Below are 20,269 nucleotides of genomic sequence, written 5' to 3' on the forward strand. Positions count from 1 at the left end.
GAGGCAGCTTCCCTGTGGCTGTGTGCTTGGCACCTGCATTAAGTCTGCCCACCCAAAAGGCAACCTGGAGAACATCTGTAATTAACTTGGGGCAGGTCCAGTGATTGGAAGCCAGGTATAGGTTGAAACTGTTACTCATCTCTGTAGCATTTCCAAGCAACCAAGTTACTTCATTAATCCCCTAAGTGCAGTCACCTTTACCTTATTATCAAAGTCTTCTAGTGACCTCTCCAAATTCAAAATTTCCAGAAAGAGATGAACCTTTGAGTTGCCAATTGTAGGTCCTTCCACTCTGTAGGACCAAGTGAAATAGGAGAACTGACCAGCCCAACTCCACTTGTGTGTGTGGTGGTTTGTTTGTCTGTTTGTTTGTTTTTTGGTACCAGGGATCAAACTCACGACTTCACATTTGCCAGGCAGACACTTATACCATTGCCCTAAATTCCAGCTCCCGCCAGCTCCATTTTAAGGAAGAGGAAACTGAGATCCAGGGAAGCTGTCTTGCTCTGATAGCACACTTGAAATCCCATGTGACATCTGCTGGTGACTCCAAAAATGCAGGCCCAGGAGGCTAGAGGGAGGGTCAAGCCTGGGGTGCAAATCCCCCACCCTCCCTGCACAGAGGCCTTGGGCTGGGAAGGCTGCCACAATCCAGGGAAGACGGTGAAAGCAGCTTTTACAAAGCAGGGTCTGAGGCTCGCAGACAGGCCCCCTTTGTCACTTGCTCCCTACCCCAAGTCTGCAGCCTTCAGTGCCCCCCTGTTTGAATGGCTGGCTCATACACACTGGAAATTTGCAACACAAACGCTCAGTCTCTCTCTCTCTCTCTCTCTCTCTCTCTCTCTCTCTCTCTTTCTCTCTCTCTCTCTCTCTCTGTCTAATAGACAGCAGCAGTGGCTCAGCCTCTGTCCTAGCCTTTTGGGCCTTTTAAAGCCTGCCTTTCTCCGGGCACTTTGTCTCTGCAGCTCAAGCCTCCAGCTCCTAGACACAGCCACGACTGCTAATTAATGCTGGGTTAAAATATCCTGAGACAAAGCCCAGCAGCAGGCAAGCAAGGGTTCTGTTGCCATCTCCTAGAGGGCCCACCTGGGCCAGTGGTCAGGGGAATCAATGAGGCAGCTGGGCTCTTATCCTCAGGTCTCCTTCTGGCTCCTTCCTCCTCATTCTGTTTCTTGATGGGCTTGAGATTTTACTGTAAGTAAGCTTGCACTAGGATAGCACTTAGCTCTCTCTTGCCATGCTGCTTTGGCTTTCAGGGCTCAGCTTTGGTCAGAAACTATAACAGCTACCACTTGCCAAGTCACAAGCATGCTATCAACTCTCACAGCTAACTGGGAGGCAGGCATTATCATCTCTGTTATGTGAGTGCAGGAACCAAGGCTCAGAGAGATACAGATCCTTGTCTGGAATCACACAGCTTGGAAGTAGCAGAGCTGGGTTTCACATCTAACCCTATATGCCATGTAAGCTGGTGCTCCTGTTTTAGGCTTCTCTCCCAGCTCCTGTCTGATGACGAACTCCCAGGTTCCTATAATTTCTCCTTTTTCCCATTCTTGGAGGTGAGGGTGACAATTTGTAAGGGATTGAATCTAGGGCCTTTGCACTGAGCTGCATACCCAGGCTTTTTAAAAAAAAAAAGTATGTTTTGAGACAGAGCCTTGCTTAAATGGCTACGTCGCTCATCAAGCTGGACTTGAACTTACAGTCCTCCTGCCTCAGTCTTCCAGAGTGCCAGAATTACAGGTGTTTATTTTGGAGCATTTCTGTGGTGTCCGTCTCTGAACCTGTCTACCAGAAGTAATTATTTAGAGTCTTTTCTATCTGCCTTTCTAAGCTTTTTGGAAACAAGCACTGTATCCACACACTACAGTCTTCATGTTTTCATTGTCCCAAGAAAAATGTTACGCAGAAGGAAACATCTCACCCCTACTAACAAAAATGGGACCAGGCCCTCCAGGGAGACAGCTAACCCAGGGAACTCTGAGGGGGCCTGATTAGGTGTGTGATAGGAGTTTGCAAGATGAAGAAATAAATGCAGATTCAAATTCGGTGAGCTGGGCACCTTGGTGCATGCCTGTAATTCCAGCTACTCAAGAGGCTAAGGCAGGAGAATTACAGGTTCAAGGTCAGCCTGGGCAACACAATGAGACCCTGTCTCAGAATTCAAAAACTAAAAAGAAAGAAAGAAAGGAAAAATCTGAGACACTTGGTGGTGGGGCACTTGCCTGGCTTTGGGTTCAATCTTCAGCGTCATCCAATCAAAACAGAACATACAAAATCTAACCCTGACTAGGGAGTCCCCACCACCGTGGGTGGAAATGTAAGGGGTTAGACCACTTGGAGAGATTTTTAGCAATTTCACAAGAAGTTAAACATCCCCTTGCCTACAACTCAGGAATTCTGCTCCTAGGTACCCATATCAGGGAAACAGAAGTACAGATTTTCACAAGGTCCTAAGAGTCCACAACTAGAATTAATCTAAATGTTCATCAAGATGAACAAACTGTTGTGTGTGCAGCCAGTCAATGAAATAGGGAAACACATGTCTCCTGCATTGTAATAATATTTGACTGAAAGAAGCTTAACACTAAAAGTATCTACTGCATGTTTCTGCAGGTTATAATGAATTTCCCAGCAAAGGGAAAACCAGAGAGGCGGGAAGCAGATCACGATTCCTTGGGTCTGAGGATGAGAGTGGAGATTGACAGCACATGGGTCACAGGGACCTTTTGGGGTGATGAAATATTCTAAGATAGGATGGTGGCGCGGGTGTATATATTTATGAAGACCTATGGAAACAGTCTTAAAATATGTGAGGTTGGGTTTGTAACTCAAAGGTGGAATAGTTTTAGAGAATTGTCAAAAAACAAAAATCAAGAAGAGCTGGTAGCCATGAATCGCCCCAGGAGAACTGTAGCTTGGGGAGGGTCACTGAATTTGTAAGTGAGACGTCTGTCTGCACCCTAGAATACCACGGCCCCACTCTGCCACTGTGTAACCTCGCTGTGCCTCTGTTGTTTCATTTATCTCAATAAAAATGATAAATCTGACTTGAGAACTTACTCTATGCCACCCTGTGCCTTACACACAGTACCCTTGCCCAACGGTTTCATGGGTTGATCCCTTCTGCTCCCATTTTAGTGATGAGGAAACTCAGTCAGAGCAGAGGCCAAGCAAGGTGAGTGGCACAGGGCTTCCACAACAGTTGAAGCTAGAATGCCTTGGCTTCTCCAGCCTACTCCCTGAGTCCTGCATGTGCCCTCTGGCCCAGCATCCATTCTGGATGCCCAGCCCTCCACAAGGCCCTGACACTTGCTGCAGTAACCATGCAATCGCCCACTGCCCCGGAGCACTGAACTGCTCCATCTGCGTGCTGCTGGACCCATCAGCCCATTTTTTTAAATAATATTCCTCTTAATGCCGTCACCCTACATTTAATCAATGGCCAGGTCAGGGTCCTTACTTCTGTGGGAAACGTCCCACATTTGCTCTGTGCGCATGGATCAGTGCAGGCTAAGAAGCAAGGTCACAAGATATTGCTAGGAAGAATCTCAGAGACTGTTGGTTTCTCACTGTGACCCACAGAAGTATCTCAGGGGCTGTTAAACAGGGTCTCCACTTTCCCCTCTTCAACCTGAGCCACGCTCCCCAGATCATTTTTCTTTTTAAGATACACTCTTGCTATATTGTATAGGCTGACCACAAACTCTTGGACTCCAGTGACCCTCCTGCCGCAGGCTCCTGGGCAGCTGGGACTGCAGGCTCGCACCATCATTTTAAAATACCCCCATTTAAAGAATCTGTGTGTGTACTGTGGTTATGGAGAACATTTCTAAAGAAGGGAAAGGTTTTAAGTTTGAAAGTTGCTTTACTGTGTCAATTCCCACACATCCCTTTTGTGTTCCAGAAGTAACTTGCCCAAGGTCACAGAGGACATGACTGGCAGGCCCTGGAGAGTGGCGGTCTCTGGACTCGGGCCTGGAGCTCTTTCTACACTTCCACAGGAACCGCGAGGGACTCACACACGTTTATGTCACTTTTGACGATGCCTTAGCTACTGGCTAGAAAAAGTCTAGAAACAACTCTCTCAAGATGTTCTGTTCACTTCAAGCTTTTCTGGGGCAACTGTAAGGTTCAGCTACCTTAACACTCGAGGGTGGCTGCTTCCTGGTGAGCTGTCCAATCCATGGAGGACAGTAGCAGCTATAAATATAAATCAAGCAGAGGAGAATTCTGATAACTGGACAACAAGACGGGGAGCCACAGTTTTCCTCAGTAAGGGGAGAAAAAGTTACTGATAATGTTGTCTAGAAGTGAATAAAGCTACATGCACTTTTTTTTTTTTTGTCTTTTTCTTTTTTATCGGTACCGAGGATCAAACTCACGACCGCCTGCTTGCAAGGCAGGTGCTTATGCCACTGAGCTAAATCTCCAGCCCCTTACATGCACTTTTTAAAAGCACTTTTTAAGAGGCACCTTGGAGAACAAACAACTTCACTGTTACAAACTCTCCAATTATTACAGTAGCAGTATTATTGTAGTGGCTTGGGCAGCACATATACAGTAGCAGCATTAGACTCTTTCTCTTAGAATCATATATTTTATATTCTGTTCATCCCTTCAAAGATAAAAGGAAAAGTTCAATGTGAGTCTTAATTTGCAGGGAGTAAAACCTCTTTCTCTTATTAGGGTCTGTCAGTGTGATGCTAAAAATGGTGCTTTGGCTGACTGAGGGGTAATTGAGTCTCTGACGCTGACAACACTTAGGAAAATGAAGGTATAAATGACAGGAGTGCCGCAGAGCCGCCGGAGAGAACGGCCAGCCTGAGGTCCGGGGAACCAGAGCAGCACCTCAGCAGACACAGACCTGCCACATCGGAGGTGAGAGGGGGTGGCAGGGGGTGGGCCAGATGGGGGCAAGCAAAGCTGACATCCTCACCAGCTAAGAGACCCTGAGGCAAAGAGCCCATCATTGTCCCCTATGTCCACGGACTATGAGGACATTTGGACTCCAGGCAGGGGAAATAATCCCTTGCCAGGGACTCTGTAGCCCGCTCTCAATGGCTGGTACCATTTATGGATTGTCTTGGGTAATGGCATCTTGACTTTGGGAAGAAGTGGCAGGCAAACGTGTTGCAGGGGTCTGTGGGAAGTGAAAGAGATTTGGGGGCTCTTTCCAGGGTATAGGACAGGTTTCTGGGCCAAGACAGGAGCTGGCTGGATCCTATCATCCACTGTGGTTACTCTGCCGTGGATTGGAGAGCCAAGAGGCTGTGCGAATCAATAGGTCTCATTGACTGCTCAGACAGGACTAATTTAACATAATTGCCTGGAAATTGATAATATTTTGATTTCTTGCTCAGCTGCAGCCACTCTAATTTTACACTCAATCTCATCTGCCTCGGGAGCCTTCCATTACTCCACACCTGTCCCTTCATCCTGCCTTGAATGGTCCTTTAGTGTTTGTTTTTGTTTTACCATAAGCTGATTCAAAGTCTTTCTGGAAGGAGGTGGATGTCATCCTTTTGAAGGACAGTTCAAGATGCTTCCTCATTAAACATTTAGATTTGGGGCCTGGGGGTTTAACTCAGGGGCACAAGTGCCAGCTTGGCAAGTGCAAGGTCCTAAGCTCGATCCCCAGTACTCACCCCAAAAAAACTATTTAGATTTGGGTGCTGGGGATATTGCCTAGCATGTAGAAAGCTCTGGGCTCCATCTCTAGCATCACAAAAACGGACTTACTTTGACTTGGAACACTACTGGCAAGATGGATTATACACCAAACCAGATGCCAGTGCTTTGGGATTCTCAATTCCAAAGCAGAATATTTCAGAAAGGTAAAAGATTCCCCGCTCCCCAGGTTTTCAAAAGTGGCCTTGTTAATTCAGGGACTTGAGATCTGATCTTTATCATTAGCTAACAGTGAATATCTGCAGAATTCTCATGGCATTCATGGCATGAAAGCTGGCAGAAGGTGCCAACTGATGAGCAGCAAGTGCCCCTTGATGCTGAATCCAGAGACCTCCAATCTATCTAATCACAGCATTAGACATGCAGAAAGCTGGCTGGTACTTTGGGTGACAGAATTCAAATGCGTTTGAAGTCATCCGGGGCTGCCAGTGAGGCCGGCAGGTTTAGGTAGACTTCACTCAGTGACTTCTCCCTCCTTGGAGGGTCTTATCTGTGTGTCTGTGGATAACTCTTTTGTTCTTGGTGACATACCTTCTGCTCTTTCCTCGTCATAGGCTGGATAATTTTCCTGGTTCTCCCCTTGGTCCAGGGGAATATGGTGACACCATGGATCAGCTTTGCATAGTCCAGAGGTGTTGCAGCGTCTGGACCCACCCCAGAGACACGCTTTATAGCAAATGTTGTGCCTCTTGCTTGATCAGATTGTGTGGCTATCAGCCTCATTTTGAACAAGTGGGATACTATTGTGCTTACTATGAATTGGCCCCCCAGTATCTGCCCGTTGATGAGGTCATTTTCAACTTGTCAAAACCACCAGGAGTGCAGAGAGAGGTGCCAATGAAGCGGGTGTCCTGTTTGTTCCCTTTTTTACTTCCTCAGGGACCCAATGACAAAAAGCAAAAGCTCTTCAATTTTTCAGAACCTTTTCAGAGATGTTTTACACCTCACTTTGCCCTTTGCTGCCACACGCAGGTGGTGAATTCTGACGCACCCATAAACAGGGAGCGCTGTGAATGGGGTATTGTATCTCAGGCCCACCTCAGGGAGCAGCAGGAAGACTGTGGGCCTGGCCATGGGCCTGCCCTGAAGTGCCCACTCTGAAGCTAACTGATGGATGATCATGGAAAAGGCCTTTTTCCTCTGTTGTGAGGATGGAGATGCATGCTCTGGAGAGTGAGCGTGCAAGACAGGAGGGCACAGGGACTGGGAATCACTGCCCTAGGGAGTGAGGCCGAAGGGGAGCCCTGTCTAGAAGTCTGGGCTTCACTCTAGATGAGGTGAGAACCAAGGGCTCCCGGAGCACAGTGAGGTAACTGGGGATAAGCCCTGGGTAAGCCCATGTCTTTAAAGATGAGCAGCAAAGAAGGGCAGAGAACCAGGCTGAGCCAGGCAGGGTAGTGCACAACTGTAATCCCAGCACTTGGAGGCTGAGGCAGAAGGATCTTCATGAATGAGGCCAGCCTGGACTAGACATTCATTCCCTAGTATACAGAAGACAGCAGAGACAGAGACAGAAAGAAACAGGCTGCCTCTGGGAAAAGAGACCCTTCTTGTGTCATAAGAATCTCCCTGCTTAGAAAATTCCACTTCTGGAGAGATCCCCTGGATGAGAAGAGGCAGCCACATGTGATAAGTATGAGGAGAACAGAAAACTGCAGGTCCTTAGCCTGAGCAGTAAAGGCCAAAGTGAGGTGTCAAACATCTCCAAAAGGCCAAGTGTCATGGAGCATACTATAATCTCGGCAGCCAGGAGGCTGAGACAGAGGCATCGTCATGAGTTTGAGGCCAGCATGGACTACATAGTGAATTCAAAGACAACCTGCATTACACGTGAGACCCTGCCTCCAAAAAAATCTCTAAAAGGGTGCAAGTGCAGGTACAGAAGCTCTCAGGTGGATATAAGAGGCAGCCCTGAGTACATGTACAGGGCTCCTCTTTTCTCTGGCCACAGTCCTTACCAGAATAGTGGAGACTTAACAAACACAGTCATGCATCACTCAGACAGGGTTGTGTTCTGATAAGTGCACCTTGAAGCCATTTCATGATAGTGTGTGCAAGTGCACACTAAAACAGCTGCAATGTCACCAGGCTACAAAATCCTGGGCAGTCACTGTTATATATGTGGCCAGTGGTTACTGAAACATTGTTATTCAGCACATGATTACATTTGTAGCATAAGGAGATTTGCATTTGACACACTGGGGAAAAACAGCCTAGAAAGCTGGGGGTGAAGCTCAGTGGTAGATCACTTGCCAGCACACACTCGGCCCTGAGTTGCATCCCCACCACCTCAAAACAAAAAAACAAAACCCCTACCTAGAAATAAGACACGACAGCTTGGAGGCAGTGAGCTCCCTGTCCCTCAATGGCAGCAGGGAGCAAATGCTAAGGTGGTGGTGAATATCAAGGAGGGCTGACCACTGATCTCTGGGCAGCTCTGGAGGTACAAAGATCTCTCAAGACATCCTTGGGTTGCTGGAGACGAGAGTCTGTGAATAGGCGATGTTGTCCTCAAGGACAATGAGCCCAGAAAAGCAAGGTGCTTTCCTCCAAGGCTGGCCCTGCCCAGAGATCACTTCCCAGCAAGACTGGACAGAAGGAGAAAATGAAACCATGGGAGACGATGACAAGAAAGGGGGGCATTGCCCTCTCTGGGCCTCACTGGGCCTTGGGAATGGTCTACATGCCCGTGGAGCACATACCCTGCCAAGAGAGAGGTTACCTGGACATGAGAAGACAGAAGACACGGTTGCCCTTCCCAGGTCAGCACCCATCCCAGGTTGGTCTGTGCTCGTAGCGTGCCCCTCCTCGGCCGTGGTGACTCTTTCCCCTGCTACCTTTCCTTCCTCTGACCACAGAGCATTGTGTCAACAGGCTCCAACTAAGGGTAATTACGTGATCTATGAGAAGAGTCTGGCTCTCTGATCCCTTCCAGGGCTACATCTCCTTAGTGAATTCAACATCTGGAGCAAGACTTATAGTCTTTCTCCCTTCTCTCCAGATCTACCTAAAACAAAACAGGATAAGTCTATCCTCCAAGATGGTCAATAGCAGGTGACCACAGTGAAGGATCCTAGAAAGTTCCCTATGTGCCAAGCTACTCACCAAGGTGCCACACTCACCTGATCCTCACAAGGTCCTAATGCAGGAGATGGTTACCTTCTGCATTTTGTGATTGGAAGAACTTCAGCCTAGATGGATACATAGCTAGTGACAGCAGAGCCGGGAATTGCACCTCAACTTATCTGACTGAGAGCTGAGACTTTACTGCTCTCAGTGCCATGCTGCATGGGGCGACTCGGGGACCCTAAGGGAAGGTGCTTTTTCTCTCCCATCCTGCACCGAGAATGAGTTCTGCCTCTTGTGCTTTCGCATCATGAGACAGTTTCCCTACAATCATTGGTTTCTCTGTTTCACTCGCTGAAGTGGCCTGGGCAACGCTATCACGTCTATTTTATAGATGAAGGTGTCAGAGCTAGTGACTGGCAGAGGTAGAAATTTGAATCTGGAGATGTCTGACTTCTAGTGTAGACTCTTTTGCCTACCTGACAGTTTCCAAAGGACAAAGATCAAGGCTTGCGGTGGACTGAGCCCAGGACTAAGCTCAGCAGGTGAATGGCATCCCCGTGGCTGTGGCAGCCTGACCATCCCCTCCTGTCCTTCTGTAGGTGGTGAAGGATGCCACTCTGGGTATTCCTCTTCTTCGTGACGGTCACCCTCAGCAGCAGCTCCCACTGTTCCCCGCCCCTCTCTCTGCCCCTCAGGTAAGCAGCCCCTGAACCATTCCTGATGGAAGGGTAAAGCTGTAGAGGAAGATGAAGAATGGCCCTCTGCTATTTCTTCAAATAATGCCCATTGCTCATCTTGGGGAAGGGACCAGATACTGAGTTCCAGAGAGGCCGTTCAGTGAGCTCTGAGCTCTGGGGTGAATGGGACACTGGGCTGCTGAAGAAGCTTGCAGAGACAGGGTGAGTGCAGCCCTCCCTGTCCTCTCACCTGCCTTCCCCAACTCCTTGGCAGGATGCAGCGGTACGCAGATGCCATCTTCACCAACAGCTACCGGAGGGTGTTGGGCCAACTGTTCGCCCGCAAAGTGGTCCAGGACATCGCAAACCGGCCGCAGGAGTGAGCAAAAATATCAGGGATTTTTCTTCTGCCCCCTGTGCTTCAGAGTTTGGGAGGCTGATGCAGGCCAGGGACCAAGCTTGGTCTCTTCTCATATGGAGTGCCTGTCATTTCTGAACTTTGTACAACAGAAGGGCACCAATGTCAGACCTCTGCTTCCTTCCACACTACTGTGTGCTTCTCCCTTGGCCAGACTCGGGCAGTAACAGTGCTGATGGTCATCACTATCTCATCATGACTCTGTGCCAGACACACACTCTGTGCGGGGCTGTGTGCATGCATTCAGCACAGTGCTGGGGACATAGGAAGCCCTTTGTAGTGCGAGCCACTATTCTTAGTTTCTTCTCCGATTTTTGAAACAACCCAACAAAATAGGAATTCTTATCCCATTGTACAGATTTGTTAATGCTGAGTGGCAGAGCTAGGACCCAAACAACCTGATTCCACAGCTTGTACATTTTTTAGTTTTTATTTAGAAAAAATTTCAAGGTGCTGAGCACCCAGTCTTCACACTGGACTACAGTCCTCCTCAAATTTGTTTCATTCTGAGTTAGGATCTCACTAAGTTGTCCCAGTGAGGCTCAATCTGGTGATCTTCCCAGAGTGCTGGCATTACAAGTATACACTGCCATGCCCGGTTTGTCAGTTACTGGGCCCGGGTATTTAGCTCAGTGGCATAAGTGCCTGCCTGGCAACTGTGAGATCATGAGTTCAATCCGTGGTATGAGGAAAAAATAAAAGGTTAATTACTAGTTTTTACTGGTACATGTTTTCAGTATGCAGTGTTTACTTTTCTTGTGTGGAGTTGGTACATGTACATAACATTTCTAAATTCCGGTTCCCACCCCCTTTCCTCCCACTCCCTCTCACCTCCCTCCATCTCAATTCCCTTCCCATTTGAGAAGAGCTATCTCCTTACTTCCTATTATCTCGCTTTTATTTTGCTCCTTATTTATAATTTGGGAAACATTTGCATATTAATTGCAGTTACCATGACCTTCCCCTTAGGTATTCTGCATGTGTCTCCTAGAGCCTATGAAGGGCATTCCCTTAATAATCCCAGTATAATCATTTTATAATCCACATTCAGATTTCATCAGTTGTCCCAAAATCTGATATAACATTTCTTTTTGTAATCCAGGATCTTGGTTCCCATTTAGCTGTATCTTTCTAGTTCTTTTCATCTGGAATAGTTCCTCAGTGTTCCGTGGGATTGAATTTTCTTACTACTAAAGGCCAGTGCTTTACAGACTGTCGCTCACAGTGAAGATGCTGGCAGCACCCTCATAGTAGATCCAGTTATGCGCTCACAGATGGAGTGATGTGTCCTCAGGGCAATCTGCCCCATTATTGGTGGATTCTTGATTTGTCCTTTATTGGTGAATTTAACTTCTTGATTAACCTGGTGTCTACCAGATTAATTAATAATCAATGAGGAGAGTTTTTCTTTGCTCCTTTTTTTTTTTAAATTGGTACTGAGGATCAAACACATGACCACCTGCTTGCAAGACAGGGGCTTATGCTGCTGAGCTAAATTCCCAGCCCCTTGCTCCTTATTTATAATTTGGGAAACACTTGAATATAAATTGCAGTCACTGTGACCCTTCCCCTTAGGTACTTCTGTACCTAACTGTGCACATTTGTGTTCTGTCCTCTTCACTGTGATATATGCTGCATCTAATTCGATTATGTAGAAAACTCTATCAAATACTAGAATAGAGATAGAAATGTTCCCCTGCTCATCCACAGCCTATTCAGTAGAAACTTAAACTGTTTCTTTTTTCCTACCTGTATAGAGAGGGGAACCAGGAGCAAGAAGCCAGAATGCGGCTTGGCCGTCAGGGAGACAGCATGTGGACAGACCAAAAGCAGGTGGCACTGGAGAGCATGCTGGTGGCCCTGCTGCAGAAGCACAGGTAGGAATATGAGTGCGCGTGTGTGTGTGTACACGCACGTGAGTGCGTGTGCATGTGTGTGTATGCGTGTGTGTGTGTGTGTCTAGGGACATCAAAGGCTTCTCTTCTCGTAGGTGTCTTGGTAAAGGAAAGGATCCCCTCTCCTCCAAAGGTGTGGGGCTCTACCAAATGAACCAATAACAAGGTACCTTCTTCCACACAGGAACTAGGGGAAGGGGAGGAAATGTGTGTTGACACTGCATGGTATTCTCTGCTGCCTGTCCAGTGTGGAGTCATAAGTCTGGGGCCGGAAATGCTACTCGCTGAGTGGTTCTGGGATAGGTTGAAGAAACCTAAATTTCAGTAATTGTCCCAGAGGATTCTGACGTACGTGATCTGAGAAGTATGCTCTAGATCACCCACCATATTCACAATATGATAAAGCCAAAGACAAGCTGGTCTTCCTATCCTGTGACAAACCAGGCACACTGTCACCAGTGGAAGAGATGGTCATGAAGTGTGTCTCTCCACAGCCCTAAATTTCCACTGGGAATGAGGAAGATTAGGAATGAGTTTCCCCCGCTTTATGGAAGCAAGCGAGACAAATCAAGGGCTGCAGTTGAGACCAAGTAAGGGACATGCAACGTTGCACTTCTTAGCCATTTCCAAGGATGGCACAGTGTTATGGTAATTAGAGAAAATTGCTATGGTTTTAGAGTTTTGAGTGTGTGTAGTGCTGGGGATCAAAACCAGGGCCTAAGTGCTCTATCCCTGATCTGTGCATGGCAGGCCTAAAGTGCTCTATCCCTATCTGTGTCCCCAGTCTTGGAACCTGATTTTCCTTTGAGCACAAGGCTATCCCACCGTGGATGTGCTGGGCACCAACCTATTAAACAAATCTGGTTCCCAGAGTTCTCCATGTTTTTCCTCACCTTCTTTCAAATGTAATCAGACACTGAGAGCCCAGAGATCTCCCCAGCAACAGCCTATGGTGGTCCAAGCAGCAGGAGGCCACAGGCAGGCAACCACTGAAGGGTGAGAGCCAGGTGGGAAGCAGGATGCAGGCCTGGGCCTGGTTCTGCCACAGATTTCACCCACAGCAATGGGCAGCTTCTTTATGTCCTCCTCTACAGGAGGAACAGGAGCAGGTTAGCTCTGATCACCTCAAAGGTCCCTAAGGATGGAACAGTGAAAATATTACAGTGCCTCTGAGCAGAATGCCCAGCTGCACCTCTCAGGCTGGGATTAGGTATTCAATCACCTGCTATGGCTCGCACTGGGCAGCCCCAGGCAGGCCCAAGAAAGCCAACCCTAAGGAGGCGGTTTTGTTCTGCAGACTTTACACACCCCACTGGAAGGGGCCTGGAGGCTGCTCCACCCAGGGTCCCCTCCAACTCAAGAACTGGAAATTCAGGGTATCACCAGTGGGCTGAGAACAAGAAATAAGAGAGCTCAGACCTTAACAGTAGAGCGGAACAACAGACACACTTGGTGCATCTCACAGCTTGTCTTCCTCATAGTCCCAGAAGGAAGTTGAGGTTCATGTTCAGCCATCCTCCCACCCTGTAAAAGCCTTCCAATGACTGTGATATGCCAGGCTCTGGGTTGGGAATCAGCAGTGGACAGGACAACAGTGGCCCCTGCTGTCACAGAATTGATAATGTCGTGAGGCAACCAGGACTCAGCCAAGTTCTATACAGTCAGTTCTTCAATTTGTGATCAACAGAAAGGGATGCAAGGGTGTGGTGAATGTCTGGCTGGGAGAAAGTGACCAGTGCAGTCTGAGTCAGTAGGAGCTGCCGACAGAGCAGGGGCTACGACTTGGCTCCACTGTGCTGGCAGGCATAGCTATCCAGACGGCCAGCTCCTGCCCTACAGCGCTCCCCACCCTCTTTCCAGGGTCCCGCCCTAACCTACCCTCCACATTGTCTGGACTGAGCTTACTGTTTCTTTCTGCAGGAAGAATTCCCAAGGATGAAGATTCCAGGCTAAGGTTGGACCACTGCTACCCAAAACACAACTCGATCCAGTTAAACCCAGTTCAGTTCTGACCTTTTTCCTTTTATATACAATAAAATTTCCCAATACTGGTCTGTGTTTCAATTTTATTTTATCATCAGCCTGTGTATGTTTTACATAATTATACACCAGGAAAGGAGGATAGAAATTGCCCGGTCACAGCTGGCAAGTAAGAGAATTCAAATGCAAATCTGGGCACTCACCCAGAATCAGGCTCTTAGCCAATGCTCTTAGCACTTACCTAGGCCAAACCATCCTTCATGCCTACTCATCTCTTGCTCATTTACAAGTAACATGATTTGTTCATTCAATACATATGTATAGAGCACCCATCACAGCACTGTTCTAGGCACTGGGAAGACAATTGTGAGCAAAATTCTGAACTTACAGACTTTACATCCTACGTGGAGAGATAATAAAAATATGCAAGTCCAGACTGTCAGATGACTGCCAGGTGCCAAGGAGGAGAGTTGGATGTGGTGGGAGAAGGGAGAGTGACACTACATTTGTAGGCATCAGTACTGATAAACCATCTGAGAGAACCTGAAAAGAGGGGGAGCTGGCTTTGGGAACATTTGGGTGAAGAACTTTCCAGACAAACCCAACACAAAAGCCCCAAGGCAAGAGCATGGCTGGAGGAATATCAAGGTCAGCTTGGCTCACCAGAGCAGAGCAAAGACAAAAGTGGGGAAGGATGTGAGACCCAGAAGGAGCAGAACCCAGATCCTGCAAAACCTGAGTTTTAAACATCTAATCAGAAGTCAGGCATAGTGGTGCATGCCTGTAATTCCAGCACTTGGGAGGCTGAAGCAGGAGGACCACTGCAAGTTTGAAGTCAGTCTGAACTGCACAGTGAGACACTGTCTCAAAGAAAAAAAAGAAAAACAGACCTGACTTTTATTAGCAATTCATGGATCAAGAGCACTAATTAAGCAGAGCTGAGCATCATAGGCATAATAGAAAAAAGGTTGAAGAACAAAAATGGAACAGAAAGCACACTGGTTGTGTCTGAGTTACTTTCTTTTTTCCGTACTGGAGATTAAACCCCTAGAGAAATGAGCTACATTGCCAGCCATTTTTGAGACATGATTAAGTTGCCAAGGCTGGCCTCAAATTTGTGATCCTTCTCCTTCAGCTCCCAAGTAGCTGAAATTACAAGTGTGTGACACTATACCTGACCAGTTATTTTTTCTCTCCCACTCCCATTAGGGATTGAACCCAGGTCTTTGCAATTAACTACATCACTAGTTCAGACTTGTAATACCTCTGCCCCAGCATCCACAATGCTGTGATTACAGCCATGCACCACCACATCCAACTCAGTTACATATGATTGAAAAGAAAGCCTGACAAGCCTTGTCAGGCTTACGGAGACTGGGTACCTTATGCTGGTTGTTGTGAATCTCTTGTGTCATGGAAAATAAGAAAATTTAACGTTTAGTTTATGTGGCACTTGAATGAATCCATTCTGGTTTGGTCTGGCTTATTGTGGCCTAGTATAGGAGCTCAGACTAAAACAATAGCCTCCTGTGTATTTTAACAGGGCCAACTGTGAGGAGTTGGTCTCACCGAGTGAAATTAAAGCCATCGTGGAGTTTATACAGAAGGACATGATCTTTGCTGTATTAAAACCACTCTGAGAAAGGCTTAAATTGGGATATATTCTTAGGTAGAGGTCACTTGCCAATCAGGTATAGGAACCTGCAAGGAATCTATAGTGACTTGTTTTTGGCTGAGGAACTAGAAGGATAGAGTTGCCCCTTAGCAGCTTTGGGAATGGAGGTGGAATTAGGAGTCTGAGCCTGGATATGTTGAGTGTGAGACGCTTGTGAGCACAATGAGTAGGCAGCACATGAGTAAGCCTGGGCTTCAGGGAGGTTTAGATGGTCTTTAAAGTCAAAGGGCTATTACATCACTAAAGAAGTACAAAAAGAGTACAAAAGTCTATGGCCTGAGCCCCCTACTGCTCCACTTACACCGAAGAAAAGGCAGGAAGTAGTGGGAGACAGAAGGGGTGGGCGGTGAAGTAACCCAAACAACCAAGAGAAATCCCAAAACAGAGGAGTTCCAAGAAGGTAGAGAAGTGGCATGTAGCTGAGCAGGTAGAGTGGTGGCTTGGCACCAAGTCCCCTGAGTTAGAAAAGAAATTATCTATTTTGTCCAATTTTGTTGGTGTGTCAAAGTCAGTTGAGAACTAACCCTGAGGTGCAAGAATAACAGCATCTAAAATAAATTGGGTAGAGTGGTGGAGCCCAAAGTCTGATTCAAGCAGGTTTAGGAGAAACTGTGGGAAGAGAACTGGAAAGGGTCCAACATGGCGGCCACAAGATACACATGGCTGTTAAACCCTTGAAATGTGGCTACCTCACACTGAGATATACTTTAATTCAAACCTCTGTATACCAAAATCAATTATCTCAGTGTTTATTACATTAACATGATTAAATCTATTAAAAACTAGTTTCACTTTCCCATAACCCTGGAATTAGACCCAGCACTTTATACAAGTATTCTACTACTGAACTACACTTTGCTTTAAAATATTGCAGCATCAGGAAATGTACAATTACCCATGGGCTTGTATTATATTGCCAGGAGGCTGCACTGGCAGAGATAATTTTTTAAAGAGGCTTTGCTGTAAAGGGGTACAACAAACAGGAGCCACTAACCAGTAGTCTTTATGTCAACGGTTACCTGATTTTTTCTATTCATGAACCATTTTATCTGGATCAAAAACCCCCAGACATCATCTATCTACTGCGTGTTTTTTAGGGTATCACCATGCAGCCCTTCTGGCTCAAACTTGAGATGCTACTGCCTTAACTTCCCAAGTGCTGGGTTTACAGGGGTGTGCCGCCATACTCCACATGCTTTTTAACAGAATCTGTGAGCTTTTGGTGTGATAAGAATGTTCTATATTTTGATCTGGGTAGTAGTTATATCAGTGTAGTTGTATTCAAACATTCACTGAGCTGTACACAAGATTTATGCATTAAACCTAAAAAACCCACCGTGAAGCCTGGGTGACAGGATTGTCTGTTTTAATTAATGGTGCAAAGAGAATTGAAGCATCTAAAAGCTGCTGGTAACTCAATAAGCAACCCACCGCCTTTCTTTCCAGCCCAGGTCACTGCCACCAGGAAAGGAGAGCGCTTGATCCAAGTCCTGAAGGGCTGACAGCCAGGTCTCTGGTCTCAAAGTACCAGACTTGTAAAATTCATTGGGTTCTTCAGAGGGTTCAGATCACCTGCTCTCACAGGGAGCAGGGAAAGAATGTGAAGCGTGAGAAACACTGAGACAATGAGCACAATGAGGAGCAAAAGGCCCCTCCAGGGAAGGCTGGCTCCTAAGGGTGGGCAGACCAGGAGGGGAACCTGCCGAGGGGGAAAAAAGGAGAGGAACTGAATGGAAGACCCAGAGACTCCCTCTCGCCTCCTGGACTCACCTGTTCAACTCTTTCCTTGGCCTGCCTAGACAAAAGCAAAAGCCCAGGGCTCTCTCAACTTCTAATTAGTTTTTCAAATGAAATAATGGCTGGTGGGACCCACTGCTACTTGTGGTTTTCAAGGGCAGTGCAATTATAGAGGGAAAAACCACCCTGGCAACAACTCAGGCAATTTATCTTCATTAACTAAAGACACTAATGGCATCTTAGAAGACTGAACCCCTCCCCAACAGAAGGGCCCTGATCCCATGAGGGTCATACTTTAAGACAAAGGGCTATTTTCTTTCTCCCTAAAGAAATGTTCTAATCAACAGGGGATTTGTCACTTTTAACATGACCTCTTGTGTTTGTATTAACTTAGGAGTTCACAAAGAGACTTCCATCCATGACATTTACTCCTTACAACCCTCTAGGGGAAGGCAGGGCAGGGCTCACTGGCTGGCTTCCCAGACAGGTCAGATGAGTTGGCCTGGGTCACACAACTGGCAGGTAGCCGAGCTAGGGGCTAATTGGGCGACAGTGTTCTTTGTGGCTCTAAGACTCCATGCCACTCAGGAAATGTGAGCCGGGAAGTCAAGTGACAAATGAATGTGAGAATGTGGACCCTATAGAGTTTACTGGACTCCTGCTAATACCCAGGAAATGACATTAATATGGATGGTCCTTGATTTATGACAGGGTTACACCTGATAAATCCATTTTAAATTGAATTTAATCCTAACCTACTAAACATCACAGTTTCATCCAGCCTACTTTACTCATGCCCATTGACCTATAGCTGGGCAAAACCATCTAACATGAAGCTCATTTTATAATAAAGTACTGAGTATCTCTTATAATTTAACACTATGTTTTTATACTGAAGTCTCCAGACAAGGGGGTAGTACTGGTGAGGATCAAACCCAGGGCCTCATACATGCTAGGCAGGTGCTCTGCCTCTGGGCAATATCCCCAGCACTTTTGAAGCAAGTTTTTGTTAAACTGCTCAGGCTGGCCTTGAACTTGGAATACTCTTGCATCAGTCTCACAAGTAGCTGAGATTATAAGTATTCATGCGCCATCATGTCTGGTTCAAATTTTTTTTTAATAGTACTGGGGATTGAACCCAGGTCTTTACACCAGACTACATCCCCAGCCCTTTTTCTGTTTTTAAAACAGTGTCTTGTTAAGTTATTAAGTTGTCCTGGTTCAGCTTTTCCTCCCACATCAGCCTCCCAGAATGCTAATTATAAGTTTGTGACACTTATCCACATCTTGTTTCAAAGGAGCATCCAAGAAATGGGTGTGTCCCTCTAAGTTTTAGAGCCTAAGACAACCCATGTGTCAGTGCAGTGGTTTGAATTTGTGTGCCTCCAAAATTCATGTTAAACGGCTTAGAAAAAGGGGAGGGAAATGGGAAAAAAAGATCAAGATATATCATGTACAGGCACAAATTACACATCATTAATGTCATTATATATATATATATATATCCAAATTTTTGGTACATACATGTACCAAAAATTAATTTAAAAAAATAAAAATTCATGTTAAAACCAGGAATGGTGGTACATACTTGCAATCCCAACACTAGGAAGGCTGAGGCAGGAAGACTGCTGCCAGTTTGAGATCAGTCTGAATTACAGAGCAAAACTGGCTCAAACCACCCCCAGCCCATTCATGTTGAAATGACATCTTCAATGCACAGCAATTCCACTCACATAATGGATTAGTGCCATTAAGGGCTTGAGGGAATTATTAGCCAGCTTTTATCCTTTTCTGTCTCTGTCATATGAATACAAAGCAGCCCTCAGAAGTAGCCTCTGCCAGACTCCAAATTTACCTGTGCCTTGGACTTTCCAGCTGTGTGTGTGTGTGTGTGTGTGTGTGTGTGTGTGTAAGACCATCAGGGCTGCTGTGCAGGCAGAGTCATTGATGGAAAAGCAGAAAGGAAGCTGACTTTTCAAGATAATTCTCAATCCTGCTAGGAAAGGGGTGAGAAGGACCAATGTAAAAAGTCCATCTCAACAAGCACATTCTCACATTACATATCCAGAGATCCCACCATCCTGAAAGTACTCAACAGCCTTTTGTTAATGGTATTCTCTTTGTTCCAAAACAGATTTCAATGTTTTAATGCAACATCTGGGTAACTGAAGACATTCATAGCATCTTACTATGGCATCATGCCAAAGATACAGACACTCTGAGCCACAGGTATCGGCTCTTACAGGGGAAACTGAAAACAAGCAAAAGTGTAACCACATCTCAATGTTTTTCTTTTTTAAATAAAGTGACTTTTTTTCTTCTCTTTTTTCACACTCTCAACTGTTTTTAAACTCCTTTTTTCAACATTCATTTCAGTTTTCATTTTCCATCCTTTCTCTGGAACTAATGGGCTGTTCTGAAAGAAAAAGGAGACAAACGTAACATTATTGAAGGTTTCAATTCACAGTTACAGTTCCTAACTGGTGACAACAGAGAGAACGAGGTATTCTCCCACTGCGAAGATCCCACTCGTAAGGGCATACTCATTTATCTATTGGCTCTATTCATACATGCCCTACCTCATTTCAAAAGTGAAATGTGGGACAGCTAGTCATAACTGAAGCTGATGATGACTTAAAAATAATAAAACAAACTTGATGACAAACAAGAAAGTGGTAGGTGAAAATTCTAAGGAGACAAGGTAATTCCGGGCACACTTTTCACAGTACAAGGCCAAAAGATTATGTAAATTTCAACCAGAACAGAGAGGACAGTTTAAAGAATACTCATCTTTGATTCCCCAGACTCCATATCTGCTAGTCAACACGGGGCCCTTCTGTAGCTTAGAAGACGACATCCTGCACCATATTTCTGCCAGCTGGCTGTGTTCTTGCCAAGTCAGACTGATCATCTCAACTTGCATAGAATATTCTTAAAAATAGGCCCAGTAACAGAAAAATGTTAAGAGGAGATAAAACCTCCACCTATTCCCTTTATCCTTGAGTGCTTTTCCCTAGACTGATAAGTGATGTCATGAGTGGCAAAGGTATGCCATCAGTGATCTAGACAGACTAGGCAGGCAGGCTCTGGGAAGCGGAAGTAGGTACCCAATGCTTGCCATTCTTAG

The 20,269-nt window shown here is 46.1% G+C and overlaps 2 protein-coding genes across 5 annotated transcripts in view; one reads left to right on the forward strand and one right to left on the reverse strand.

Moving 5' to 3' along the window:
• The first annotated feature begins 4,777 nt into the window (after positions 1–4,777).
• Ghrh (growth hormone releasing hormone) lies at positions 4,778–13,802 on the forward strand. Of its 2 annotated transcripts, none has more exons than XM_013150442.3 (5): positions 4,778–4,881; positions 9,360–9,455; positions 9,712–9,816; positions 11,613–11,732; positions 13,671–13,802. In XM_013150442.3, the coding sequence occupies exons 2-5, from the start codon at positions 9,370–9,372 to the stop codon at positions 13,687–13,689; spliced, it is 330 nt and encodes a 109-aa protein (XP_013005896.1). In that variant the 5' UTR covers positions 4,778–4,881; positions 9,360–9,369; the 3' UTR covers positions 13,690–13,802. The 2 variants fall into 2 exon arrangements, with proteins under 2 accessions (XP_013005896.1, XP_063104450.1); XM_063248380.1 differs by lacking the exon at positions 4,778–4,881 and adding an exon at positions 8,325–8,470.
• A 5,440-nt stretch (positions 13,803–19,242) lies between these two features.
• Rpn2 (ribophorin II) overlaps positions 19,243–20,269 on the reverse strand; it is a 72,748-nt gene continuing 71,721 nt past the window's right edge. For 2 of the 3 annotated variants that reach the window (XM_003467640.5, XM_005002763.4), the window contains one exon: positions 19,243–19,558. In XM_003467640.5, coding sequence (XP_003467688.1) covers positions 19,546–19,558 — 13 coding nt within the window. In that variant the 3' untranslated portion in view covers positions 19,243–19,545. Of the gene's footprint in view, positions 19,559–20,039; positions 20,074–20,269 lie in introns of those variants that run through there. The other variant, XM_063248378.1, reaches the window with a different exon arrangement.

Source organism: Cavia porcellus, unplaced genomic scaffold, assembly GCF_034190915.1.
Source record: "Cavia porcellus strain 051 isolate PalLab524CR breed Dunkin Hartley unplaced genomic scaffold, mCavPor4.1 scaffold_5, whole genome shotgun sequence".
NCBI lineage: Eukaryota > Metazoa > Chordata > Mammalia > Rodentia > Caviidae > Cavia > Cavia porcellus.

Coding starts and splice junctions, on each gene's coding strand:
- Ghrh (XM_013150442.3), top strand. CDS start 9,370: ATGCCACTCTGGGTATTCCTCTTCTTCGTGACGGTCACCCTCAGCAGC. Junction 9,456..9,711: donor CCCCTCTCTCTGCCCCTCAG/GTAAGCAGCCCC, acceptor ACTCCTTGGCAG/GATGCAGCGGTACGCAGATG. Junction 9,817..11,612: donor ATCGCAAACCGGCCGCAGGA/GTGAGCAAAAAT, acceptor CTACCTGTATAG/AGAGGGGAACCAGGAGCAAG.